Here is a 21653-nt window from a genome sequence, read left to right on the forward strand (position 1 = left end):
TAGATAATTGTGGTTATTAACTACAAGGAGAAGTATCAAAACCATCTTGATTTTAAGCACTGATATCCATATTCAAACCATAATATTTGTCGGTTGGTTGGCTTGCTGTTTAACGCCGCACTCTGCAGTATTCCAGCTATACGGCGGCGGTCCGTAAATAATTGAGTCTGGACCAGACAATCTAGTGATCAACAGCATGAGCATCGATCTATGCAATTGGGATACAATGACATGCATCGGCGGGCCTGCCCAGCTGATCCCGTAAGTTGCCTCTTACGACTAGCATGGGTAACTGAAGACCAATCCTAATCCGGATATTCCCAGCGCAAACCTAAATATACTGCAGCTACCTGTTCTTCTGTACATCAGTAGTTACACATCAGGTTTTGGAATCATTATTTCTCACGCATTTGCAATGTATACCAGGAACAACATCAATTCACATTTTCTGTTTGTTCTGAAAAACCTACGAGATTTGTTACATTTTAATGTAGATTTCTTTAATTTCAAGTTTGATGGCAATCCCTAGTTTTATCACTTGTATGAAAAGCTATGCAAACAAACTGCAGATGAAGTATCAAAGAGGAAAAACTATCTTTGTTTAAAGGAAAATTGTGCAGTCATTCAACCTGCCAAGCAAAAGTTACTCGCCTTCTACCAACACTCCACGCATTGTGAACAGAGAACAGCAAGGTGACAAGACAATGGACAGAATATACAAGGTAAACTATTTACCAACATAATAATGGTTTTGGCAAGAACAATCTATCAAGAAAAAGTAAACAAACATAGCAATATCGATATAAATGTTATAAAACTGCTGCAAAATGCACACAAACAAGCAACATGGATCACTAAGCACTAATAAACTCACACACAACAATATCAATTAACAGTGAAACCCAGTTAGTTTGGTTAGTACTGATAAAGTTAGTCCCAAAACCCTGCTTCCTTGACAATTTCTGTCCGTCAAGCTCCAAACAGTGATAGCCCATTCACTGATCTCTTTTAGTTATTGTTGCCTCCTTACAGCTCCCCACAGTGCAGCCAACAGACAAACATGATGTTGGACTGACAACCAACTGACAACATTGTCTAAAAATAACTGGTTATTATACACTGTTCCCTAAATTAATTTGGGAGGATAGTTTGTAATTTCGAATTTCTATTTCATTTCAACAATATGTTGTATAGTGAATGGAAGCTGAAAGGTGGGTACTTTATTATTTTTCCATAGCCTGCAACTTCAAACCAATTTGATTTACCAAATTTAAATCTGGGAAATGTATTCATCACAAACCATTTCCCTATTTACTAAGGCTGTAACGATTCACTCGCATATTCGGTGAATCGAACCGTAGCCCTTCATGAATTCAATTCGTTATTCATGGTCACCAGAACCGAATATTAACGTATATTTACGATTTTTTTAAGGGAGCATGTTTTACTTCAACCCTTGTGTACTTTTGGAAAGTGAGATATGCAAGGATTGAATATGTACTATCACTGCAGTAGCGCAAGTCATGTTAGTTTGCCAAGGCCACACATGGTACTGTCATCTATAACTGTTACATACCAAATTTGAGTGTCATGAGATCACTGGTTATTGCTGTGACAAATCAAAACTGTCAACATGGGTATTCCATATTGTACATCAATCACTTAACTACAATATTGTATTCGTGAATAATTAATCGTATTCGTTACCCAAAATTCATGATAATATCATATTCGGCACATAGTGTATTCGTTGCAGCCCTACTATTTACTACATTCCCAAAGTTGTGCACTAAACTATACATGTCATTAGGTTTTAAGTTAGGAACATTTCTGAAATGCTTGTAATTGCCACTTGCACACTGGTGGCTGCAATGAAACCAAGAGACAAGCGAAAGGGTTGTGCTGAGGAGCTTGAAGTTCTGTATATAAAGGGACATAACTCCATGATTGGTAAAAACAGGACTTTGTCAAGCAGGATAATTTCACATGAAATTGTCCAGATTAACAGGGTTTCACTGCCAGTAAAGCTTACAGGTGTATTACTCGTGATAATATTTCATTGAATCTGTGTAAGTCATGTGTACTCCCTAATATTCCTTTCCTAACATTTAACAACCCAAGAAGTTAATAAGAATTAGTGGTTTTTTCCACGTGCCCTCACACACATGCATGGTAACTTTACATTATTAACACATGAATCATTAACATTAAAGAGTGATGCTTGAGAAGTTGTCGTAAGATGCAGTTGGACTCACCTGGGAGCTCGATCCCGATCTGTGGCAAGAAGAGCTGAAGGTTGTGGAGCACCAGGTGGATTGTAGCGTAGCGGATCAGACACCACGTGTAGGAGTTGGGGTCACTGTGTTGCTGTACGGTGGTCAGGTTCCTGCAAAGTTGAACAACTCATATAGTCATATAGGCTCAATGTGTTAACCACTGAATGTCACCTCTCTGCATAAATACAGAACAGATCATATAGGCTGAATGGGTTGGCCACTGATTGTCACCTCTCACCGGAAGGGAAGAGTGAGTGAGTTAAGTTTTACACCGCACTCAGCAATATTCAAGCCACATAGTGGTCTGTAAATAATCGAGTCTGGACCAGACAATCCAGTGATCAACAGCATGAACATCAATCTACACAATTGGGAACCAATGACATGCATCAACCAAGTCAGCGAGCCTGACCACCCGATCTCGTTAGTCGCCTCTTAGGACAAGCATGGGTTACTGAAGAACAATTCTAACCCAGGTTTACAGGTCCAGAAGGGCAGAGTCCCTGTCCCAAACAACGTGCTGTGACTCACAGTGTATTTGGCCTGTCCACCTCATCTTCATCCTCTGTGTCACACTGTTCGGGACACATCAGACAACATGGAGTCTTCAGAGTCATAGCTGATGATGGACTCGGAGCTTGGGACAAATGGCTGGAAAGATTGATCAGTAACTTTGATAGTACACACCAACTATATATCAATAATGACTATGAGAAGAAGAATTATTGAAGTATCTCCTGATATTAAAGACAAAAAGTCATAAGAAACATTAGTCACCACCAAGTATGTGTATTTATATTATAAGTTGTTCACTGGTCACGAGGTCGGTTCACTGGTCAGATAATAATGACGGAGTATCAGAATTAGGCAATTAACTAATACTAGGTTTCCAGACGACAGAATCTAGCGGACGACAAGAAAAACAAATTTAGAGTTATCTCCCTTCCATCAATTTGCATGTGCAAAATATCAGTAATTTCTGTACATCATAAGTGACTCAATTAATCAAGATAAAGAACTACTAACACAATTCGGCATTCCCAGCAGGTAACATTGAAAATGTTACTCACTTGTAAGCGGGGTAAATTGAAAATAGTAGAAGAGCGCTCAACCAATCAGAAAACGACATTTATGCGTGAGGTAAGATTATATTACTAATTACTTTAATCTCTGGCCCTGAAAACAAAACTAATTATTCCAACATGCACTCTTAGACATGTGTAATAGTAAAGATACAAAGGTAGATATATAACAAATCAGATAGATAGCAAACTGTTGCCAAAATACACTGATATATATATAATCTCACACAGAGGCAATATCTGCCGAGCTGCAGGTACCTTGGTCATGAAGTAGGTGATCATGCTGAGTTCTGGAGGCAGGAACTTCTCCTGGAATGTCTCCCTCACATCTGAGGGTTTAGTGAAGCCAGGGGATGGTCCTATCAGCTTCATGTTTAGCCGATGACGCTGTTTAGCGTTGTCATCAGCAGAAGAATCTGCATATAGTGCCAGAAAATACATATAAAATTTTGCATGTCCACGTTAAAATTCCACTTACAAAAATATCCTCTGCTACTATCAAGCCAAAACACACTATTGTGTACTATGTAATAATCTGTATATACCAAACAGGAAAGAAACTGAACACAGTGTTTCCTCAATTTTGTTATTGTCAAATGTTTCTCTTCACTTCACCTGATCCTCATTACTTTTATGAGTGAGTGGGTTTAGTTTTATGCCGCACTCAGCAATATTCCAGCTATATGGAAGCAGTCTGTAATTAATCGAGTCTGGACCAGACAATCCAGTGATCAACAGCATGGGCATCGATATGCACAATTGGGAACCGATGACATGTGTCAACCAAGTCAGCGAGCCTGACCACCCGATCCCGTTATCCGCCTCTTACGACAAGCACGGTTCCCGAAGATCAATATTCTAACCCAAACCTTCACAGATATCATTACTTTTATGAAAATACCTTAAAAATAATGTTTCTCAATTAAATTCTTTATCCAATTTAGTCATAGTCCCTACACTGTTGTTGCTTTTTTAACCAAACAACAAAACAACAGTGACTTACGGTTTGGTGGATTATTGTTGGATCTCATGACAGTCTTCACTCCCCCTCCAAACAACGCTGACCACGTCTGCTGGTCAAACACATGGGCAGCCAGGCGGTACAGCATGAGTGGGTCGTACGTAGCCAAGCCATTGATCAACATGCTCACATACACAGACAACAAGGACTCGCACAGAAGGATGTTCAGTTTCGGGGCATCTTCGTCTTTTTCTCTTGCAAGCAACACTCGGAGAGATGTCACTCCTGTGAAAAGGTATGAAGGTTTAGAACACAATTAGTCTCCTCAATTCCAAGTCTACCAGTGTCTTACAGTCAATCATGTTTGCGGTATGAAAAGCTGGGGCCAGTAGGCACTCCAAGTTTGATATGTCTTTCAACAGCTACATTTCCTGTCCGCTAACTGAATCATCACAATCACTAGTTGACATCATTTAACCATCATTAGCCAAGGACCATCTCTCAGTTTTCGATATGTCATTTTTTACAATGGCACGATAGCAAATCTTTTGACTGCAGTTTCCCACTGATCTCACCTGGCCACTTTGATGGCTGTGAGTTGATAACCGCATCCCCTGAGCCGATTCCTCGATGGCGCTGCCGTCTCACCCCAGCCATCAAGTAGCTTGCTTGGCACACAAAGTTTGGACTGCAATGCAAGTAGGGACAGACATTCAGTGTATTACAAAAACTACAAAATCCTTCCACTTTGTACTCTACTTTTTAAATCTGTGGATATGTTGGGTAAGAATACTCAGCAATACTCCAGCTATATGGCGACGGTCTGTAACTAATCGAGTCTAGACCAGACAATCCAGAGATTGACATCATGAGCATCAATTCCCGCCACTCTGACACAATGACATGTTAAGCAAGTCAGCGAGCCTGACAGCCCCTTCTCATTAGTTGCCTTTTACGACAAGCATGGGTTACTGAAGACCAATCCTAACCCGCATTTTCAAGGGTTGATGGACATCAATCACCTTTGTAAAGCCACAAAGCGAGTGCCAAGAAACATAATCAGAGCAAATGTGGGATTTGACCAAATGGTCTGACATGCCCATGGGAAGCAATTTGGACTTGCTGCACCTGACACAACTGTGCCACCCATGCTCCAACAGCACTAACTACTTAATCAGCATAATTTGTCATAACCTACCCCGTAAAACCTTCGAGTCCAACATCTTCATCATTGAGGGACACAACAAAGCTGTCACTATCACAGAGACACTGGTATATACATGAGGACAATGCAACTGCAAGGTTTCTTAACAAGAACACATTTCCAACATCTGTCCCCAGACTGGGTGGGATGGGGATTTCTATGATGGTGTGTAGGATGTCTTGGGACAAGCACTGCAGGTAATGGATTGGATCAGCCACCACAGTCTTTGAGCTGGCTATACTGGCTGACAGGAGGGGCAGGGTGGTCGGGAAGGGGAGCGGGGAAAGAAGCTGCTGCTGGGGCTTCTCCTGCTGGAGCTCCTGCAGCAGCAGCAACAGCTCCATCCTCACAGAAGCCAGTCCCCAACCCCCCGAGCCCTGCAGGACACAGTAACTGAGAAGAGTCCTCAGAAGCTGCTGGTTGTTTTTCAACCACTGTTTCCTTCGTGCCATTCTTTCCATCTTGGCTTCCAGATCCAGTTTGTCGGCGATTATGACTTCATGTAGAGATGCTTTGCTTGCAGACGTGTCAGACTTTACCGACAATGATCGACCAAACTTGGGCACATCCAGGAACTCATCAGAATCTCTACTAGCATCCATGTTGGCTTAAAGATATAGAAAACAGGTTCATACATATCTTTCAGTTCAAGATTCAGAATCATATAGAAATGTTCTTTTTACAATTAAGTTGAAAATTACAGTAACAAAATCTGCTATGTTTATATGAAAAGAGAAGTTCTCTCGTAAATGGGTTGGGCTTAAAACTCCTTTTTATTTGATTTTAGTTGATTTTGGTTTTGCTATCCCAAACTTGGTTCATGGCATTATGTTTTGTTAATGGTATTATCTATGCACTTTTATTAGCTGAAGTTACTATACCAAACAGAAACTTACTTCACTCTAGCTTCAGACAAGTGGTTAAAGTTGTTGACTGCCCAGGTAAGTATTATAGTAAGGCATTACTCAAAATTGAGGTGACAGATAGCACCGGCAGAGGAAAGATTAAAATTTGGAGTAATTATAGGATTTAAACCCACATTCAGCAGGTCTTGGTATGGCCAAGAGATGCTGCTCTGCATAGCCAGTTGCAGAGATTAATTAAGACTGCTAATCAACCCATTCCCCTGAAACAAGCTCTCCATAAGTATGTCTTACTTTCTGGCAGTTCTTCCTCCTGCTGACCATAGTTGCAGAGGACTCGGAGGACCTCGGCTTCTTTCTCCAGCCATATATAGAGCTGGTAGCGCAGTTGGCCACCATCAACCTCAAACCCGGTTGCCAGAGTTCCAAGTTCCTCCATCAACACTTTGAGACAAGCAATGAACTTATACTGTTGGGCCATAATGTCCAGCTTCTGAGGGGTGGACTCTGTTGGCGCGGAACTGTCATTGGTTTCACTCTGTGGCACATTCCCACTATTATTGAACACTGTCTTGGGCTCAATGTAGGGCTCGTCTTCTTCCTCTTCTTCTGATGCTTGTCCTATCATAGCCAGTTCACTATCTATATCATCATCAAATCTGACACCAAATGACGGAGTTCCCCAATCCATGTCATTGGCCTTTTTATTCCCGATACTGAAAGTCACAGGTGTACCCCAGTCCATATTGTCAGCAGTATCAGATTTGCCATTTGTCAATGGTCCATTCATATCTTTGTTCATAGTTTTCAGGTTACCAGAGATGGGCGTGCTCCAGTCATTCATACCAGTGCTGGATTCATCCAGCTCTGACAAAGTCCCAGTACTGATACAGCTCACATTTGATGGATTCCTGTGCTTGTCTAAGGAGTACATTTTCTTGCCCTCCTCTGCATCTTCAACCATTGGAGGTAACCGAGACAAAACCTCCAAGGCCATCAGGGGGCAGCCATTCTTGAAGTGAGCATGGGCTGTTGAGAAGAACAGCCTCCTCTCTGTTGGTGTGACCCGGTCAATGGTTGTGATGCTGTTGTCCTGCACAGCTACACTCTCGGCCCGAGTGAAACCCGTCATCACCGTTTTTCGTCGACCTAATGACGCACATGCCAGTCTCTGTCTCAGAAGCAGGGGATGAGTCCTGAGATAGTTATAGAAGTTAAACACATTTGGAGTAACTGTGGATGAGTCCAAATCAAACTGTTCATGATCCATTTGTGGCCGTCCAATGTTGACTTCCATCAGAGTCTGAAGGGCTCCTTTGTAGTCTTTCAGCATCCATAAAGACATACTCCTGAGGAAAGGATCTGGATGAGCTTTGAGGCTGTCACAGCTCAAGCCCTTCTCATCACAGCCTAGGATGTTTTCATATATGATCTTTTTGGCACTGTCCGACATCATGTCCTCTCCATCATACAGATGGCTGATGACAAGAGCCAGTTGGATGTCATGGAGCTTCTCCAGGCATACCTGAAACATGAAACAATGTTGAACAAACTTTCTGATTTTGTGTCGCACTTCGCAATATCTAAGCTACACAAAGGTAACTCCTAAACAGTCAAGTCTGGATCAAGATATAACACTGAAAAAAACAACTGGTTTTCAGACAAAAGAACTTGTGATAGATGCTAAAACCAGATTCTTCTAATTCCACTTTTCATTTCATCAGCTAATTCAAATAATCTGACTTGCCAAAAATCATTGAATGAGTGTATTTGCTTTAAAAAGAAATGACATACATATTCTTCGAGAAAAGAATTTGCTGAGGAACTCTTGCCTGGAAACCAGTATCTGTCATTTTATAGTCACAACCCACTCAATCCCAAGTGATTCTTTCACCTCAGAGTCATCTTGAGTAGTACCAGCCACTTTCCTTCATCAGCAAATTCAAACAATCATTGAAAGAGTTTGCTTTAGAAAACAATGACATACACATTCTTTGACTAAAAATATTTAGTGAGGACCTCATGCCTCGGAACCAAGATCTGCGATTATATAGTCACACCCCACTGAACCCCGAATGATTCCTTCACCTCAATGGCATCTTTGAGTGATCCCGCCAGCAAGAAGAAGCCTGCTGCCTGCTGGAACATCTGGCGACCCAAGAGAGCAAAGGCGTTCTTCAGTGCTGCCTTTCTCCATCTATCCTGTGTGAAGTCGTTCTTGAAGAACGTCTGCATCTTCTTGTCACTCACCGATCTGAGACAAACAAATACACAAACATTTATAACAGTGTTTGAGATCTTTATCTGAGTGTCTGAATGTTGGATAAGCCAGCAATTGGACCAGATCATAATGATAATGACAGACAGAGCAGGCAAGCAGACAGGCAGTTGATAACAGCACTATGATCCACACCACCCAAGATATAACGTGATGCACAGTCAACAATATCCCAGCTAAAATGTGGCATCATAATCATAAAGACAAACAGAGTGGGCAAGCAGATCGGCAGTTGGTAAAATAACGATGATCCACCCCACCCAAGGTACAACATGAATTCCCTTGAATCCACATGGGATATCATTAAGTGTACTGATCTGTTATGATGTAAACTTTTATTTGCAATACACTGTTAGTATTGTTCAAGATCAGCACATAAAGGAAGTTCACTGTTGCTCAAGTAAGCGCTGTACCTGTACAGTCCCCACAAGACATTCTTCTTCTTCATTGCCAGGAAGAAAATGGCGGCATCCAGAGGGTCCTTCTTTGCCTGGAAGGCAGCTTTTGCAACCTGAAGGCAAAAAACACATCCAACTACTTCCAGTTCATGAAACAAATACATCCACACACATTTACAAGAAACCATGCATGTATCAGTCTACCAATTACTACTTCCTCGCTTACAAATCATTAATTGTATGATAAATACCTAAAACATCAATAAATTACTTTCGTCTAATATCTGTACTATCATGTTGTCTTCAGAGAGGTATCAGGTTATAGAGGTCACAGATCAAATCTCTGCATTGTTTGATGCAAACTTTTGAGCCATCAAATTCAAGGCATCTCCAAAGCTAATAGTGAAACTGCATATGTATTTAAAATCCCGATTTATCAGGAAATGTTTCTATTGCATTCTCAGAATGATTCCAGTTGTACATCTAGACCCAACCAAGTGTTTCGATATTGTTTATCAATCCAGTAGCAGACTTATCTTAAACATGCTGTCCTCTTACGTTATTGGAGAAGAAAATAATAGTAAAGCATTCATGCAAAAGCAGTGTTTTAAATAGTTACCAACCTCAAGTTCTTTTCAGGGCATTTTATCAAATCAAGGCAGATTGAAAATAACGACCTTTTCAACAGCGGACTGACAAATTGGAGACTGTTTCAAAGATGTGTGAAGCTATTGTAAGTGAGTGAGTTTAGTTTTACGCAGCACTCAGCAATATTCCAGCAATATGGCATCGGTCTGTAATTAATAAAGTCTGGACCAGACAATCCAGTGAGAGCAGCATGGGCATCGATCTAAGCAATTGGGATGTGATGACATGATTGTGTCAACCAAGTCAGTGAGCCTGACCACCTGATCCCGTTATTCACCTCTTACGACAAGCATGGGTTACTGAAGATCAATTCTAACCAAGATCTTCACAGGTGAAGCTATTGCATGATAGTGTACCTTCTCAATACACTTCTTGAGCTGGCTGATGTTGGTGATCCACCATCCGGCACCGAACTGTTTCAGCTCCTCCCATGTTGGCTCCCCCTTCTGCATGCTGGGGATGAAGGATAGCAGCTCCTGGAATCAAACAGACATCACTTAACAAAGGAGAGCAACTCCAAGAATTACACAAATGTCACTTAACAAAGGACATCAGCTCCTTGAATCACACAGATGTCAGGTAACTATGGAAAGCAGCATCAAAAAGATGTAATTTAACAAAGTACAGCAGCTTTCTGTCACTCCAAGAAAATGTAAAGCCAATGATTGAAACTTCCAAGTCAACTGGATTCAGTTCACCCCTCCATTCAACATGTTTTGTCTCTTGATTCAAGCTGTTTCACTTCTTGATTCAAGCTATTTCATTTTATGATTCAATGTGTTCATTGTTCACAGAATCTGTTCACTGTTCTATAAAGCAGGCATGGCTTTAGAATAATGAAACTGCCTTAACTGCATGCAGTGCAAAAAGATATCAAACAGGTTAGCATGATGTCTGATACAAACAACAAAAAGCGTGCAGGCCCTCCTACCTCAGTAGCTTCAGAATGGAATGCCCAGACCAGCTGGAAGGACTTGAGTCCCTGTCTCTGCAGGGCCAGCTTCTGGAGGGGTGGCAGTGTACCCAGGAGGTAGATGTGATGCCGCATAGCCAGCAGGAACCGTACTCCACAGTCATCCATGGACTCTGCAATAACAGTCATATAACCCTACCATGAGTGAGATATATTCCTGTGATAGCACAGCACACTGAGGCAGCAATCAGAAAACAATGAATGATGAGTGATGATTGACATTGTAGAAACATCAAGGACACCAGCTTATGACACAACAATGCAAGTCTACTAGGCTACTTTTCTGTACATTTTAATGTTATCTTATGGAATTTCACTAGCTGAGCACACTAGACCAAACAGCATTTCACTGGACTAAGGCTTAAGGCTTGTGGCCAAAGTTACAGACTTTGACTCCAAATCTGCATAATCAAAGATTCTGACGACAGATTCACTTACTAACACCTTACAACAAGCAAGAGATCCTGGGGTCAAATTCTTGTCTTGTCTACTCATTGATGACAAACTACAAGTCAAATGTTAACTGCTGCTATTCATCCATGAATCTGATACAAAATATTGTACAGGAGATTACCTGTGGCATGACTGATGTCAGCTTGGCCTTCTCCCATGCCTGCAAGGACAATAAACAAATTAGATATCAAAATCATGACTAACATGCCCAGAATGGTAATCAAGGTAACATACACATTGACTGGCATGTATACTGCCAACACGCTATAACAGAATTTGGTTCACAAGATACATATGACAATACACTGTCAGAGTAAAATAAGTATCAGATCACTTTACATGACTTTTGACAATGTTGCAGGCACATCACCAACAAAAACAGTCGACTAATGGACATTATTTGACAAGCTGATTGATGGACTTGATATAGTCCAAAAGTGGACTAGTACTACCTTAATAGACCACTCAACAAGGACACAATCATTTAGATTTTCCATTTGTCTCATCTTTTATCACATTGTTATGTCTGGTCAAACTAATATAGACCTACTTTGAGAGTCAGTTAATGTTGTCTGTATTCCTTATGAATAGTCCAATTTGAGGATGAACTTTCAGGAAGCTCTTAGCTTACCTGTCTTTGGCTGGTCTTGTGAGAAGTTGTCTGAGATGTCCACTTTGGTGCTGGCCACTGTGTCAGCCAGTGCCATGAGGTACATCTGATCCAGACTGGACAGTCCAGGGAGGCGGATATGGAGTAGATGAGCCCCAAGGACCTTGCCCTGCTTCGGACCGAAGTAGTGCGGATTCATTGGAGTGTGGCTGGACGAGTGCATCCTGGTTCTCTTTGCACCACCAGAGCTGTCTGCAGATGTGGACAAGAGTCCTTCATCTAGAGAGTCATCGTTAATCACATCCCGACTGAACAGCTCAGTGTAGTCTTCAGGATGAGGGTTGGTGTTGGAGGCAGTTGCTGCTCCTGCTTTGGAGATTTCTACATTAACTCCAGTGTTGTCCTGATCTGCAGCCAGTAAAGCATAAATAGGTAGCGGTGGGATGGAGCTGATCTCGTTCACATCAACGGTTATCTCTTCCTCCAGGCGTAACTCACTTTCTTTATTGCTGGCTGACACAGACACACTTCGAGGACGTATTGATCTCACAGACACCAGCCCTTCTTCATTATCAAGGTCATCAACATACACAGCCTGCATAGTTTCACTTCCTGCCATACACCTGGCCAGGTGAGCTAAGATAGCCTTGACCCTTTTGATTTTCCCAAAGTTCAACAACTCTATTAACTGTTTTGGATGATACTGGGGTAGGACAGGGTTCGCTTGCCTTGCTGCCTCAAACAGACCAAAGTCATGTATCACACTCAGGCTCGTTATGCTGTCACTTCTTGAAAGACTGTTCTTTGAAGCTGACGAACCTTGCTCCGATTTCTTCCACATTTCCTTCCGTTTCATGCTGGTGTGAGATAGACTAGAATTAAAATGCTTAAAACTAGGCATGGAGTAAGATGGCTTGAAACTAGTCGAAGATTTCTTTCCGAAATTTGAAGACGTTGCTACACTTGACCGATTCACCTCATTAAGTGTTCGTTTGTCAATGTTGACATCGTCACAAGAAAGACTTTGGTTGTCAGCACCGAAAGCCCCTCGCCACTGAGAATACACATGCATCTCATTGTCCATTCCTAACACAAGGATGCCAGCTCGAACCCAAGATAAATGCATTGGCAAGGGAGGTAATCCATCTGCGGTAGTGAGCTCTAATGCTCGTAATCTCATCCAGCGAATTTCTTCTTGGTAGTTGTCAACAACAAGTGACTTTGACTTTTGCATCATAGGTCGAGATCGCCCAGTCAAGGTGCTACTTGTTGATTTCAACTGTTTCCCGGTGAAAGCCTTCAAGGACTCTTGTGAGATTTCATTGATACCTGGATAAAAGAGAGGACATATCGTACCACTGACAGGCAAGGTAAGCATCAGGATTTTTGGTATTCCATTTCTGCACTCTGTAACCCCTAATGAAGATATTTTACTCTTCAGACAAAAGTACTACTCTCTACTCTGGAGATGTTCCCAACCAAATATCAGCTTCTGTAAACACAGACAGATTTAGGCCCAAAGCTCTGAGTTACAGTTAGAAACTCTGTTGCCATTTGACAAGACTCAATGAATGAGAAACAACATCATTCACTGAGATGAATGGAAGAGCCCCTGTCCAAAGTTTCCAGTCTCAGCACCAGCTTCAACTATGCAAATGTTATGTACTTATTACCAAAAAACATCTCGAAAATTAGCAACATTACATTGAACTGCTTATATCCTAACAGGGACAAAAAACATTGCATGCTCACAAAAGCATTTAATATATACATTAGATCGTGACACAACTGCAAAACTATCTTGACAAAACTGCAAAACTATCTTGACAAATCTGCAAAACTATCTTGACAAAACTGCAAAACTATCTTGACAAAACTGCAAACATATCTTGACAAAACAAAGTTGCAAAAATATCTTGACACCCCTGCATAAATATCTTAATATACCTGCTAAAAATGAGATCCTTTCACAACTATTAAGAGACTAGTTCCTTTCATCTTACACTCTTAAATAACTGACATAAAGATTCTCAAACAATATGTAAAAGACTAGATTTACAAACAGCTTGGCAATGCGAGCAAAATACACCTGCAGCAATAAAAGATTAGATTTACAAACAGTCACATCCATTGTGAGCACCTCCCCACCCCCAAATACATAGTATCAGATTAACAAAGAGTCACTGCCAGTGTGACCATCTCCATACCTGCGAGTACATCAACACCTTGGATCCAACTCCCACGGTGAGGATGTGCGAGCCGTCCTCAGACGACACCCAGTCCAGCTGCACCAGACACTTCTGCATGAGGAGGCCGAGCTTGTTACCCTGTTCCGCTATGGACTTCCTCACTGTGTGGATGGTGCTCAGGCTGGGCACAGACTTTGTCCGGGGAATGTTTGCAAATGATGATGAAGGGGAGAGACCTCCCACTGGTCGAGAGGCTGATCCATCAGGGTTGAAGATCTGTGCCAGATCTATCTCAGCTTTTGGGTCGGGGATTTTGATGTTTTTAAGTTCAATGGTATCCTCAAGAATCCATTCAGATCCACCTGAAGGTACAGTCACATTTCTGAGGGTTTTTAAATACTGACATACAATTTATACAATTTAAACAAGAGTCATCAGAAGATGACATATCCCCCCGGCCCCCACAAATTTGAAAGAACAAATCATCTGACAGTTACTTACAGTCCAGCTTGATGTTTTTTTTAAACTAAGTCCAAATTGTTTCCATGGAAATCATGAGTAATATAAATGCCAAAAATCTGTAAATAGCAAAAAGGCACCATTGCAAAATTTGCCTAATACATCTGCCAAGTTCTGTTGAAAGATAATGAATGCTTTTCAAGTTGTCCTTTTGGGGCTAAGTCTGAATCGTTTCCATGGAAACGGGGAAAATAAATATGCCAAAATTCTTCCAAGTAGCAAAAAGCACCACTTTGGCATCTGCCTCACATATCTGCCAAGTTTTGCTGAAAGATATTAAAAGTTTTCTAGCTGTGCTCCGGAAACGAAGCCCACCCATCCCTTTTGGGACTAATTCCGAATCGTTTCCATGGAAACCGGGAAAAATACAAATGCCAAAAATCTGCAAATAGCAAAAGGCACCACTTAAGGTTCTGTTTGATATATCTACCAAGTTTTGTTGAAAAATATTGAAAGGTTCTTGGGTTATGCTCCGGAAACAAAATGATTACGGACGGACGGACAGATGGACGAGGAGTCGACTGTACCCCCGCATTACATGCCAGGGGATAAAAAAAGCCATATTCTATTCTTTCATTAATGTTTGTTTGACTTCTTTGAGTGGCATTTAAGAAGCTGGAAGTACCAAAATAGACAAACAACTACTTTTTATTATGAGAGTGTGACGTTTCGATACAGATTCACGTACCGTTGTCAAGCAGGAATGAATAATGTTTGTTCGGTCAGGTGATTTCATGAAATTTTCAAAACCATCATTTTTTACATGAGATAAAGATAGAACTAGAACACATCACAGAAATATGATAAGCAATGCTGTGTATATGCCTACCTGTTGATTCGCACTCATATATTGCAACATACAAGTTGACAAACTTGTCATGTGGGTTTTCCGACATTGCTCGAATTGCACCATGTCTGTAAGCCACAGCGATTCTTCCACTGTAGGCACAGCATACAGTAATAGGCTTGCCTGAATAACAAGAAATCATTCAGCATTTCATCATGCATCACAGCCATGTTCTATGAAATTGCTTTTTCTTCCTGAAAAATTTGCAGGTAAGACTGTCTTAGCCATGGGGGCCATTCCAACTGTAATGCTCGCAAATAGTACGAGCTTAAAGTCACATGACATATTTCGCCTAGAGCACTCGCAGGAAGGACTTGGAAACCATGGAGAGAAAAACGCTGTTCAAGTGCAGACATTTGTTGTGGACAAGACACCAAAGTTGGTCTAAAATTGTGCTTAGTGAACATGTAAACCATATAATGATTCTACGCATTTAGTGCAGCCATAAAATGTTAAATCTTTACAGAAAAATGTCTGACATAAACCCAGAAAGAAATTCAAGGCATCTTTCTGTACCCACTTATCTTATACACTCTGATTCCTAAACAACACATTTCAGGCTTAATAAAAACACTATCACCCATCAGTTTCCATAAACTTTTCAAAAAGAAACTACAAACGGAGCATCAGCCCAAAGAAACCCATTTCATTTTTGTTTTGTAAATGTCTCAGGGTCCCTATGAAAAGATGCTAAATGGAGATCTGTCCCTACCTGGTACAGTTATTGCACTATCGCTGTGGCATGTGTTCATCATTTCCCACTCTGACCATGTGTAATCCGTGTCAAACGGTTGTGAACACACGCGTGTCATGACTGCTGGTCGTCTTGGCCTTGCCTCCTCCTCCAGGCTGTACTCGTAGCTGGTGATGCTCATGAAGCTCTCCTTGTGATGAATCGGAGATGCACAATTGCTAGCCTCCGTCACATCACATTTCCAGAACCGTACATCCCCATCAGAACATGCTGTCACCAGTAGATATGGAGCAAAGCATGCTGGGTAGATGGAGGCCGAGCTAAGATGGCCAGCAGCGACATTCACACAGAGAACCTGCACATCTTCTGGCAGCTTCAGCATTTGATTGCAAACCTGAAGAAATATGTTACTTAACATCACAGCATACAATAAATCTCTGTGCTTAACAAAAGGTTCTTCATTTAAATTTTGCAACTAGTACTCATATGATTTCAATGTAAACTGCAAGCTGTTCAAACGTATCAAAATTTCAGACAGCTGATTTCTGAATTTCTAATTTTTTAAATGGAATCAGACTTCTTGTACAATAGAATGCTGACCACATGCTATGAGATCTTCAGTAATTTCACTTCTTTCTGGGAAGAAGACAATTAGAGAAATTATCCTGACTCATGCTCTTTTGCTTGTAGAACTGACCTGAGAAAGGAGGTGGGAATATATATACTTTGGATTTTTAATAATTAGTGATTTGAACTGTGATGATTGTAATAACCCTATGGGAACTTCATAAAGGCACTGAACTGATGAATTCCTGCTGCTAACTTATCAGCTGCCATATAAAGGTTATTACGATGTACTTATTATGATAAAGTATATATAACATTAATACAATGCTTAAGACTAATAGACTTAAGCTTGTTAAAATGCTAGTATAAACTCCTTAGAGTTTGTTAGCTAAAATACTTTAAGATATAAACATAGTACTAAGCTTAAGATATGATTAAACTTAAGCTAATTAAAATAGCAAACTCTTTAGAGTTTGTTAGTTAATATACTTATATGATATAGATATAATGCTGAGCTTAAGATATGAATAAGCTTTAGCTACATATATAATAGCAAAACTCTGTAGAGTTTGTTAGCTAATATATTTTTACAATATGAGTATAGTACTATGCTTAAGATATAATTAACTTAAGCTACATATATAATAGCAAAACTCTGTAGAGTTTGTTAGCTAATATATTTTTACAATATGAGTATAGTACTGTGCTTAAGATATAATTAACTTAAGCTACATATATAATAGCAAAACTCTGTAGAGTTTGTTAGTTAATATATTTTTACAATATGAGTATAGTACTGTGCTTAAGATATAATTAACTTAAGCTACATATATAATAGCAAAACTCCGTAGAGTTTGTTAGCTAATATATTTTACAATATGAGTATAGTACTGTGCTTAAGATATAATTATCTTAAGCTACACATATACAATAGCCAAAAACTCTGTAGAGTTTATTAGCTAATAGATTTATAATGTAACCCTAGTACTAAGCTTAAGATAAGATTAGACTTAAGCTAAATGTATATAGCAAAAAACTCCTTAGAGTTTATTAACTAATATACTTTTATGTTATAAACATAGTACTGAGCTTAAGATATGATTAAATTTAAGCTATATATATATATAATAGCAAAACTCCGGCCGAAGTTTTGTTAGCTAATACATTTTATAATGTAAACATACTGCTTAAGATATGATGAAACTTAAGCTAATTGTATAATAGCAAAACAAACCCCTTTAGAGTTTGTTAGCTAAAATACTTATATGATATAAACCTAGTATTGAGCTTATGAAGGAAAACTTAAGCTACATATATAATAGCAAAACACCGTGAGAGTTTGTTAGCTAATACATGTTATAATGTAACCATTAAGCTTAAAATATGATGAAAACTTAAGCCAAATATATAATAGCAAAACCTCTTTTAGAGTTTTGATAACTAATATACCTATATGATATAAACATAGTACTGCTTTAAGATATGAATAAGCTTAAGTTACATATATAATAGCAAAAACTCTGTAGAGTTTGTTAGCTAATACATGTTATAAAATAGCCATATTGCTTAGAATATGATGACACTTTAAACCCAATAGCAAAACTCTTTAGAGTTTGTTAGCTAATATACTTATATGGTATAAACATAGTACTAAGCTTAAGATATGAATACGCTTTAAGCTACCTATATAATAGCAAACTCCGTGAGAGTTTGTTAGCTTAATATATATTTTTATAATATGAGTATAGTACTATGCTTAAGGTATAATTAACTTAAGCTACGTATATAATAGCCAAAAACTCTGTAAAGTTTGTTAGCTAATGCATTTATCATGTTACCATAGTACTACTCTTAAGATATGATTAACTTAAGGTAAATATATAATAACAAACTCTGTAGAGTTGTTAACTTATATATTGTATGATGTAATAATCATAGTACTGTGATGATAAAAGGAACTTAAGCAAATTATATATAGCATGTAGCTATTTAGTACTGTTATAAGATAAGTAGAAAACTGTAAGAATGACTTATCTTCTCCGAGGAACTGTCAATTGTTGTGCGAGGACCATGGGATCGAATTGGTGGATACCTGAGACGTCCTCAGTGGTGATATCTCTCAGATAATGGTTGGCAACCACCATATCGGATCTCCAGAAATAAACCCTCCATTATTCCAAATAACATTAGTGTAGATCAATTGTAGAAGTTAACGCTCTAATATCATGAGTATTAAAAGCTCATGGAGGGTCGGATTTTGTCCATCCGTCTTGTATGCACATAGTATGACAGTTCTGATCCAAACAGAGATATAGTACGTGAGACTTCATTCTGCCTAAGTTGATGATAGAGGAAATAATCTGTTGCATTTTCCCTTCCTGTTTGGTTCGGTGGAGATAAATTTACAGTGCTCTTGCTGGCCATCGTGATAGAATCATCGTATCATGGAGCCCAAGTATGTCATCCAGGCGTGTTCATAAACCTCACTTGTGAGGTGTTGGAGCACTATATTCAGATCCCCAAGTTGGAGTGTGAAACTTCCGTTTTAATTCTCCAATCAGAAAGCTTAAGTAGGTTACTAACCATTTAGTTGTGTTAGTAGCTTGATGATGAAATTCAGCTGTAGTCTGAGACGCTGTGGATTTAGATCCACTTGTATCCCGTCGTCTAGGTAATTCGCTGCGAAGTCCTTGACGATGTAGGATCACAACCAGGTGTGTCTGTCCTCGTGAACTTTATGAAAAATCGCCTGACTGCCGTGCCCTCGTCTTAACTTGACAGGGGAGGTCTCTAACCTGAAGAAAACAGCCTAATCATGAAGGTTCAGGTTAACTGGACTGTAAGGAGGCTTGCTCGTTCACTGATATATAGTTGTCACTTGTGACGTAAGTCTTGCACTGTGAACTAAGATCGACCTCTACGTAGGGCGTTGTCCATCGCGGTCCAATCAGAAGAAGGCATTTTGATTCTGTATAATACCCGCGCTGTGATGTCACCGGTGTAGTAGGGAAAAAACCTTGTATAAAATCTTGCCGTCGTTGATATTAGCATAAACGTCGGTCTTCACCGTAGCTTCCCGAAGTTACCCGAGTGACCACGTGTTTCGAGGGTTAGTGGTAAACGCCAGCCGAAACCTTCGCCAAATACCTCGCCTGTAATATTAATGCTGGGTAGGTTATTTCCCGGCTGTCGTGGAAAGTAACTTCAGTTTTGAATATAATTCCGACTTTCTTATATAAAGGTACAATAAACTTGCAAGTTGTCAGCTTGTAGACTGTATACATGAATGTATCGTCATAATTGTAGAATTAAAGCTGAACTTGTTGTACATATTTCTTCTCAGAAACGCTGACGACATGAGTTATACTCGCTGTAACAAGACTGCTGTTCAATTTCGATATTGAATTGTCTGCAGATATGCTGCGTAATGGTCACGATGTAGATAATCGTGATCGCCGTCCGGGATTGCATATTCTAGCAATTTATAATGGAATAGTTGATTTCTGTGAAGATCTATGAAACGCCGCTGACTAAATAATACAGCTTAATGCTCTGTGTTGTAAATAGCCTGTGCAATTGTCTTCGCGAGGCTTATAGATTTTCGCATCTGGCATACAGTTGATAGACAACTTATGCGATGTGTTGAACGGACTGACGAAAGTAGCTATATATGACGAGTGGCTAGTATATGGAGACCTTGTAGGAAACTTCCTCGGTGAATGCCGAGACTTCGCAAGCTCGAAGTATCCCTTCTAGATTTTCTGGTTGAAGTAGACTTGCAGCCACTTAGCCTTTATGCGACCTTCGCCAGCGGTATCGAGTCAAAGCCCGATTAGTATATATATATATATATATATATATATATATATATATGAGCTTGCTTCGCGAACGGCCTCTGTGTTAAACAGGATGTGGGGTCGGCAAAGCGCTACTCCTCCGCGATGTCCCTTGTAGCTGGTGAGGCTCTAGCTCCTTCTCGGAGGCGGCCTGGGACTTGCTGGTTGTGCATAAGTAGGGCCGAGTGGATCATCTTATTTTCAGAAGTCGTGTTACGAAGTCTGGTGATAAGTGTCTTATTGATCGTTCTAGATCTATTTAGGCCAGAGAACATACGTCTCGTCATGGATTCAACTGAACCAATTTACGATTGTAGTTCTTATTCTTGATATCGATGATCAACTTGTCTATGGGTTGATCTTCTCGGAGACTTGTGAGGAGAACGTTGATAGCTTCGCCAAGCTCTTGTGTAGTCCCTCGATGTCCTTCTAGATGATGATGATCTGGATTCAGGTGTCCTTCGCGAATGCCTTCGCGAAGCTTCCTCTGCGTCCGGTCCATGGGAACGACAATATGACCTTCGCGAAGGCTTCCGTGATGTCTGATGGTCCGAATCCACATCTAGGGAAGGCTGTACATCTAGGTCCTTCCCGCCTTCGCGAAGGCTGTACATCTAGGTCCTTCATCAAGGTGGTCCGTGACTTCCTTCGCGAAGGTGACATCGTCCTGGCTGCTACATTGACGGGGGTGCCTCTGGGTGTTGTTCACGCTGGAGCCTTCGCTGGTTCGTCCCTGCTACTGCAGTCTGTAGCGGTCCTCCATCATGGTCATAATTTGCCGCATCAGGTCCTCAGGGATGGTCTGCGACGAGGTCGTCGGTGCCTTATCTGCGGTGTTAATGGAGGGGTCCACAGGAAAATCGTCCGACATCAGTGTAGAGGCATCAGGCTGCATGGTGATCTCTGCTGATGTCATTGTAGCTGTCACCGGTCGCTTCTTGTGGGGTAGACTGGCGAGGGGTTCAGGTGTATCAGTCATACTAGACTCTGCATACGCGACCTATCTGCTGCGCGTCTCAAACGCAAAGTAAATATTAATAAAGGGTAGAATTGGATAAATTAGTACCGCAACTGCAACGTGAATAAAATGAACATGGCGCAATACAACTAAGGCGGATCAGCAGCAGAATAAAAAACGTAATCTGCAATAGTACAGAATTTTTATCAACGTAATCCACTGAAACACGGCGTCCCGTGAATAAACTGTAGAAAAACGATTTAATATCAATATATAATCGTTGAAGGATACTAGCTA

General features: G+C 40.4%; 1 protein-coding gene across 1 annotated transcript in view; it reads right to left on the reverse strand.

The window, feature by feature from the left end:
- The window catches only part of LOC124282423 (dmX-like protein 2), a 119607-nt gene that overhangs the window by 30591 nt on the left and 67363 nt on the right, over positions 1–21653 (reverse strand). Inside the window, 12 exon segments of the mRNA XM_046718414.1 lie at positions 2256–2386; positions 2808–2860; positions 2862–2927; positions 3617–3774; positions 4362–4604; positions 4895–5007; positions 5518–6130; positions 6681–7911; positions 8475–8640; positions 9078–9175; positions 10067–10186; positions 10642–10796. Coding sequence (XP_046574370.1) covers positions 2256–2386; positions 2808–2860; positions 2862–2927; positions 3617–3774; positions 4362–4604; positions 4895–5007; positions 5518–6130; positions 6681–7911; positions 8475–8640; positions 9078–9175; positions 10067–10186; positions 10642–10796 — 3147 coding nt within the window.

This window comes from Haliotis rubra, unplaced genomic scaffold (assembly GCF_003918875.1).
Source record: "Haliotis rubra isolate DU_JTF1 unplaced genomic scaffold, ASM391887v1 Scf3, whole genome shotgun sequence".
Classification (NCBI taxonomy): Eukaryota; Metazoa; Mollusca; class Gastropoda; order Lepetellida; family Haliotidae; genus Haliotis; species Haliotis rubra.